Here is an 8,686-nt window from a genome sequence, read left to right on the forward strand (position 1 = left end):
CAATATTTATTCATATACGATACTTTTTAAGCGACTACAAAAAGGTAAGAGTAAGTAAATTCGGCTATTTCTTTATTTGATATTTTGTAAATCTGTGATTTATAAACTTGAAAATATTTGTTTTTTTTTATATTGAATGAGTAATTTTTCCCATACTTTACTTCACATTTGTCTCTTTTATTTTAAGTTTAAGAAGTCGGTTTTTAAGTGAATTGTTATTTCTAAAGTAATTTATTTATATACAAAACTTTTTGCCACTTGTACTACATTAAAATGTTTATATATCTATCCTTACCATCCATTTCGGATAGTTGCCTATTTTAGTTGAACACAACTGTCATTCTTGATTTCTTCACTTTGTTTTTTCGCATTAACAAGGCGTTATTGGAGGTTATAGGAATAAAATATATTATTTAATAATTAATATATTTATATCATCAGTTATATGCTCTATATAGTTCGTGCGTTTATTTCTATGTTTATGTAATTTATTAATATATTTCCAATTGTATCTACTTGAATGTAAGCTTTTTCTTTTTATTTATGAAGTAATTTTAGTGTACGTTGTGTTTTTATCTATTTTTAATTGTCATTTTTGTATTAAATAGGCAAGATAATTTAATTTCTCCTATGATGCGAGTTTTGACTTCAACAATTCGCTCAGTTGCAACAAGCCTGGCTCGTTGCCTTTTTTGTAGAAATCTTCACCAGAGAAGCGATCCAGCCACGCCTGTAGATTAGGGTACCTGCAATAAAAATTTACTATATAGTAACATAAATAGATACTAGTCAGCATTTGCATTGCTAGCGTTCTCGTGTTTTTTATTTTATGGATGATATAGTAATGGTTGCACCTGCCTGCGCTAACGGTTGACGCCGGCGAGGTATCAGTGGAGAATGATAAAATGTATATGAAGTTAAGTCAGTTAGCCCATCTTGGTAAATGAGAATTTTCCACGGAGAACCGCTTGGAAATCAACCTGACACGGTTGGCTGGGGTTATTAGTCCACATTACTAAAAGTCCCCGTCCCTCCAGTTTTTTCGGTTAAGTCAAGGGTCAGTGAAATTATTGTGTACCGAGATATAATTCCTCAGGAATAGCAATGAAAAATGTCTGTAATCTGTCATATTATAACAATACTCAAAGTATTGTTACAGTATGACAGATTACTTCCAATAACTTGCTTTTTCGGCTAAGAAACAGATGATGAAAAAGTCAGTCAGTCACGACCCTCACTTAAAAACTTTTTTCGCAATATATATAAAAATATAAAAAAGGTACTCAGTAACAGTAACTCTGTGTCGTCAATTTCGATAGCCAACCAGCAAAAGCTACTTTGTAAACTGTGTTTCGGTAGAAAGGTGAGATATGGCAGTGAAATTACACGATATGAAACTAGACGTTGTAGTCTTGTGGAATGGCAACTTATGAGTGGGACTACAAGCGTCGTGACGACCTGGTGTTCCTAGTGCTGTTCACGTATATAGGCGACGGTTGTCACTTTTCATCAAGTAGGCAGTTAGATAGATTATGCTTTATTCGCAATATACAGTGATAAATATATAGAGCCGCACTCTTGACGACGAAGTTCTTTCTATTTTTCACGATTTTCAATAAATATCTTTATTTTCCTTGTTCTATTATTCCTTGATCAACTTAATATAGCTGAGTCTTGCTCTTCCCTTCCTCTCTTTCTTTCTATTTTTCCTTCGGTAATATTATTCATAACGTAGTCGTATCGTAATCATGTGCCCCAACATTTTTCCCGCCTTTTCCCAATAATATATATGACTTGTCTCTTTTCTTTAACCTTTTGCAGTACTTCCGCATTTTTTAATTTATTTTTCCATCCTTATCCAACACCACATTCAAAAGATTCCTTTTTTGTCCCTTTCCTTTTCAATCAATGTCCACGTCTCACAATCATACAAAAGCTATACTCAAAATGGAGATAAAAGATAAGTACTATAAATTAGTAAACTAAACATATATGTATAAATACAACAAACCTGCCATCGGTTCACATAACTCGACTCACTAATATAATACACTAAATCAACTTACAGATTCCTGTCAATCGGTATGATTTCATTCAAAGTACTGATGCTGGAAACGCAACAAATATCAGCTATTGTAATTTCGTTCCCAGCTATCCACTGCGAGTTGAAGAATTTTTCTATAAGCGCATAGGCCGAGTTTATTTTCTTAACATCTTCCTCTTTGACGTTCTTGTTGCCAAAGAAAAGTATGGGCTCCTGAAATAGAATGATATCTTTATATTATATGACTATATATTATATCTTCACGACTTTTATCCCCGGTAGTGTAGTCAAAGGTATATTTTTTAAAGAGATAATAATGGAATGGTGCATTCGTCTGCGCTAACGGTATACGCTGGCAGCGCACCAGTGGAGGATAAGTATGAGGTCAGGATAGTTAGCGCATCATGGAATTTAGAAACAAGATGGTTTCCAGGAGGAACCGCGTAGAGGTTAACCTGACATAATACATTCCTAGCAATGGGGTTATTAATCCACATTCATAACAATCCCCTTCACCCGTAGTATATATAACTATTGAATTTATGCTGAATGAACATTTGACAGGTTCACTTTTAGCTGGTTTTATTTGAAACCAATTCAGGCGAGTCTATAACCATATTTGTTAAGAAATATTTGATAAAATGTTTTTACCGGGTCTAGTCCATACCTAAAAATCAATATTCAATTATTACTAAATAATAATAAATCAATAATAGCATAATAGCCTTCTGGTTCCAAACTTTACAGAGGTACTATGAATACTAGTCAAATAGAAATATTTTATATTTTTGTAAATACATTACACGTAAAAAACTCATACCATACACAACCATATAATAAATATTTGTATCATGCGAGAATCGAACCCGTTACCATTGTAAGTAAAGTGCTGTGTTAAAACTGTAGATCGTCATCAACACAAGAATAAATATTTTTTTTATTCCCCACTACCTCTATATCATTTCATAGTATAAAACAAAGTCTCTGCCGCTGTCTGTCCCTATGTATGCTTAAATCTTTAAAACCACGCAACGGATTTTTAATAATTTACTCACCAAAGTACCACGGATCGTCGGGAATAATATGCCGCTATCGAAATGCAATCTCTGTTCGATAATCGCTCTCTTCTTCAGATCCGTCGGGTAAAAAGAATCATCTTTGCCGTACTTCGTAGCTAAATATCCGCAGATAGCGTGACTTGTTGATATTGAAATAAAAAATAAATTAGTGTTTTAATACCATACTATTAATACGATGTGAGATAAAATACTGGCATGTAAGTATTTTTATATTCATAACAAGAGGAGAAAATAAAAATAATATTACATTTTTAATTTTCAACTATCAAATACTATATTTTTTTTATTTGATCTGGAACTATGTTTTCCTACGGTATAAGCTATTCAGATATTGTTAATTCTTGTTTCTGTATTAATTATAATTAATTTTATTGTGTAACGAAATCCTTAATGCTTTTTATATTATTTTTAAATTTCATAGTATATGTTTTTGTGATATACTTTTTGTAGCATATATCGCTGTGGTTAAATGTTTTATTGATCATTTTTTATTATGATTTCAATATTTTATTAAAATATGTATTACCTGTCCCAAACTATGAAGTCATCGTCTTTCAATGTTGGAATAGTGTGTTGAGGATTAATCTAGAAAAAATAATTTAATTTTGTAATAAATAATATAACATAATTTAATTATATATATAATTAAATATAACTGAAAGATTATAATTCTTTTAATTTTATTATAACACCAATGGAATATTGCACATAAAATAAAATCACGGTAAATATTCCGGTTACGTGCATATAATGTGCACAACGATACAGAAGACTGTTTTAAAAATATAAATAAAAAAAATAATAAAAAAATCATCAGAAACTAATCTTTACATCTTTTCAGATGTATGGAATTTATTTAAATTTGACATCAAAATAAGTTATATCACAAATACGTACGTAGATGTTTTATCGCAAAATCTAATCTTTACATAGTGTATGGTTAAGTGTAGTGTAAAAGATATCAAGTGAATATCACTTGATATCTTTTAAATTACCCAATGGATTTTAACGCAGTTTCAGTAATAGATAGAGTGATTCAAGAGGACAGTCTATATGTATAATACAGTGTTATATAGTTAGAATAAAATAATATGAAATAGTTGTTAGAACGATTTGTAATGCATCCGTGCGAAGCCGGGACCGTTTGCTAGTATTATATATAGCTGTACCGGATCCGTTAATTGTATGGTTCTCTAAAAGATGAAAACATATAGCTTATAATAATAAAATATATTGATATGCAGCTCCGAACTATGGAAAGGCAATGATTGAAATGTATCAAATAACATGACGTATAAAGAAATCTGTTTTAAAAATATAAATAAAAAAAATAATAAAAAATATCAAAAGAGTTTGCGGCTGTCGGTCAGCAACGATAGCAATATCCTCTCTACTTGTTTCTGTTATCTTTTCAAGGATAAACAGCAGTATGGAATTTAATTAAATTTGACATCAAAATAAGTTATATCACAAATACGTACGTAGATCTTTTATCGCAAAAAGAAGTGACGTAGTTGCAGAATTTACCTAGTATAGATATAAATTAAGTTATAATCAAAGAGATCATGTATTTACTATATCTTCTATATGTCGTCGGAACTAACATAGTAACTAATGCATGTGACATATTGTAGTTAACTAGTTTATGGATCGCATGAGAGAGATATAATCATATCATTGTAACGAGGTCCTAACAAACTGAGCTTAACACAGGGCGCCTCGGACCCATACTAATGTTGTCAAGGAGGGTTATTTTTTTAATATATTTAATTATTGCTTTGACGGCAGCGATGTTTTAAAAATATTTTTCCTCCAAAGACATATTGTTCGTACATATCGACAAAATTGTTAATAATATGTTCTTACATTCTTGTCTAAGAGTGAGGTCACCAGTTACGGGCTGTACCAGGATTATATTTATGTATTTATTAAATAAAATTGCAGAACAAACATTTATATATTTTAATTTTTAAGGCGACAACAGATTGACAACAATCAGTTGCAGCTTCGCATGCACGCAGCTTATACAAATAACGATTCTTTAGAAATGACATTTCTCCTATACAACCTTGCATCTCCACTTTCAACCCCATTTTTCGCATTAAAAATGCCTACGTCCTTTCTCGGGGTCTAGACTATATGAATATTAGATCTGTGTACCAAATTTCATTTAAACCGGTTTAGTAGTTTTGGCGTGAAAGCGAGACAGATAGAGAGTGTGAGAAGTGAGAAGACAGAGTTACTTTCGCATTTATAATATTAGTATGTAATGTTATAAATGCGTATTATTATCTGTGATATTAGTATAAGAATTACGGATAGAAATGTATTTTGTTACAGAAGCTAAAAAGAATAGAATGATTAAGCTTATTAAAATAAATTATTTATAAAAGGAAATATGAGCAAGCAAGCAATAAATATATAGTTTTTTTTTATTAATTATATTTGCAATATAAATGCCGTAAAATTTTAAGTCTGATATATGTACTTTTACTTTCGTATGTGTGTGAATTGAAATTATATATAAATAAATATACAGTCTCGTTATAGAAATACTTAAATAGTAAACTATCATCACAGACTATAATCATAGTGGTGATGACATATCCGTGTCTCGTTTTATTTATTTAAATCCAATTTGCTATATATCTTGTAATGTATCTTGAATTAATTTAGTTTCCGTCAACGGAGAGTAATTTAGAAGTATATAATAAATTAACACAAGTTTTTTAATGGCGACCAGATTCAAACTCACGACTGTCTGGGTCTGTAGTGAATTACTAAACGACGACTAATGTTGGTACAGTCCGAAATGCATTTTTTTATATAAATATAACGTTTGTATTTCTTTCTATCCATATTTAAGTACTTATCAATATGGCTAATATTTGTTTATATCTAATCTAATGATAATGTATTATAATCCCACTATCTATAGAGTTAAAGTTTGTGTGTCTGTTTGTTTGGGGCAATCTCCGGTTCTGCTGATCCGATTTTAAAAATTCTTTCACTGTTAGATAGGTATATATCCTTAAATGCTACAGGCTATATAACATCATCATCATCATCAGCCCACTGCAGTCCACTGCTGGACATAGGCCTCTCCCAAGGCACGCTACTGGGCACGATCTTCAGCCCTTCTCTTCCAGTTTTTACCCGCAACCCTACGCATATCGTCACTCCACCTAGCTGCGGGTCGTCATACACTACATTTGCCAATTCGCGGTATCCACTCTAGAATACGCCTACTCCAACGAGTATCGGTTCTGCGACAGATATGACCAGCCCACTGCCACTTCAACTTGCAAATACGAAGGGCTATGTCGGTAACCTTAGTTCTCTATTATATAACATCACGCTACGACTAATAGGAGCATAGCAGCAATAATAAATGTGTCAAAAAAAAATAATTTTCAGTGCTCCCGTTGCGTAACAGGTTAAGTTACGCCAATAACATGTATTAAATAATTGTTCTCCTTTAAATGTGTGTCTATCTTTTAAGGTAACTCACTATAGTCTTTAATATGGTAATAAAATTTCTTTTAAAATAATGCATCAAACATTTGCGAAGGTGTATTTATGAACATATTAACACTTATACAAATAAATTGGGCCCGTGCGAAGCCGGAGCGGATTCCTAGTTAAATATTAAAGTATAAATTGTACCTGTAGAAACTGTTCAGTGAGATGCTCTCCTTTAAATAAATTGGTATCCACGTACTGTACATCGGGGATATTCAGTATTTCAATGGTCATATATACGGCGCGGACTGGCGGGCTAGCGTCCAATTTGTATAGAGTCAACACCATTTTTAATTATTTCTGAAATTAAAAAAAAAGGTATTTTTATCTATCGAACTAAATTTTTTTTTTTTTTATATTATTAATTTTCTTATATTTTTATAAATCCACATCGCCATCTGGACCTAAACTAAGCAGAGCTTGTATTATGGATACTAAACAAAAGACAAAAATGATAAAACAAAAAGTTTGACTATGGATACTAAACAACTGACTGAAATAGATTTTTATGTAAATACATAGGTATATATGCATAGATAATACCTGGGTATTATCTATGCATATATTTTGATGTTTGCTTGTCCTAATTATAATCGTACAAAAGTTTATATGATGCAAAAATCGTATAAGCAAACATCAAAATTAAATCGACCATAAAACTACCAAGCTAGTCGAGATAAATAAATATAAATACTTACATGTTAAAATTCGTGCCAACAAACTATATCGTTGATAACTTTCTTGCGACTGACTCGATGCGATAAAAAGCTGGTCGCCGACTTTCACTTATCGCAATACAAACATATCACTATATACATTACATTATAAGATTAAATATTTGTGCAGTAAGGCATAAATTTGCTTGTCAAATACTGGTCAACTACATAATTGCAGTTCATATGGATGTGGTATGTTGATTTTGTCCTCATAAATGCATAATAATATGCAAAAGTAACTCTCTCTATATGCTGTATTTATGCACCTAACCTAAAAAATAATTTTAATAGGTTTCGGTATAGCGATAGATAAGACCTTAGCGAAGGATATGGGCTACTTTCTGCAGCGATAATAAAATTAGAAATTGTTGAAATATGGTTTTAAGGACTGGTTCTTTACGTTATATACAGATACTAAGATAGTACAGTAAGATATATAAGAAATATGATAGTCGTTGATGGTTAAAGACCATTTTGAAGGTGACAATTACATAACAAAAAATATTGTATATGATATATATAAAAAAATGCAGTAATACTAAAAAGAGGTGCTTTATGCACATAGGGAAAATTTGCATGAGCCACCAATCCGTTCCCTAGGTATATAAATAAAAAATGGAGTACTGGAAGTATATTATTTCTTACAATCTTTGAGTTCTTTAAACTAAACTGCGGGTGAAACTTGAGCATGGCACTCCTAAAGCGCTGAATCGAATATGATAATTTTTGGTACAAAGATAGATGGGACCCTGGGGACAATTATTTTACTTTTTCTCTTAAAAAACTTATGAGATGTGGGGTGAGAGAAGATGTGATTTTTATGTGAAATTTTTATTGCATCGTTCTATTTGATTCATTATTTGCACATATTTTTTTTAAAAGTAGTGTGTCTATTTTTTACAAATGGGGGGGGGGGGGGTAAAATTATGTTTTTTATGGGTACGTGTATGAAAAATGTAAAATGACGTTGTAAAGTTCATATAGAGGGAAATAGATAGGTAGGTAGACAATTCATTCCCTAAAATACGGCCTAGCGCAGTGACTGCCTCATCCCTCATACTCGTGAACGAGAGCTGCTTGTAAGGACTGGTCTGCTTAATCATTATGACCAATTTACTTTTACTTAGTTACTCAACTAGTTGGTTGTCTATTTAATATTTTGACTATAATGAACTATTTGGTATTTTGTATTCTCACATTTCAACTTAAAAATGTCAAGTACAACTATTATTTAAAAGAGCAACACGCAATTTTATTATTTGTTTTTCTTTTTGTGATGAAACAGCTTTCCGAATGAGCGGTAGAATTAAATAATAATAAGGACT

General features: G+C 31.4%; 1 protein-coding gene across 1 annotated transcript; it reads right to left on the bottom strand.

Annotated features, from left to right (window-relative positions):
- Positions 1–450: 450 nt before the first annotated feature.
- LOC131846545 (glutathione S-transferase 1-like) lies at positions 451–7,397 on the bottom strand. Its single transcript, XM_059195880.1, has 6 exons — positions 7,344–7,397; positions 6,790–6,945; positions 3,650–3,708; positions 3,100–3,241; positions 2,067–2,257; positions 451–746 (listed from the first exon to the last, which is right to left on the bottom strand). Exons 2-6 carry the CDS (start codon positions 6,931–6,933, stop codon positions 629–631), a joined length of 654 nt encoding a protein of 217 aa, XP_059051863.1. The 5' UTR covers positions 6,934–6,945; positions 7,344–7,397; the 3' UTR covers positions 451–628.
- Positions 7,398–8,686: the final 1,289 nt, after the last annotated feature.

Source organism: Achroia grisella, unplaced genomic scaffold (assembly GCF_030625045.1).
Source record: "Achroia grisella isolate CSIRO2021 unplaced genomic scaffold, CSIRO_AGI_Agris_v1 utg511, whole genome shotgun sequence".
In the NCBI taxonomy this organism is placed as follows: domain Eukaryota; kingdom Metazoa; phylum Arthropoda; class Insecta; order Lepidoptera; family Pyralidae; genus Achroia; species Achroia grisella.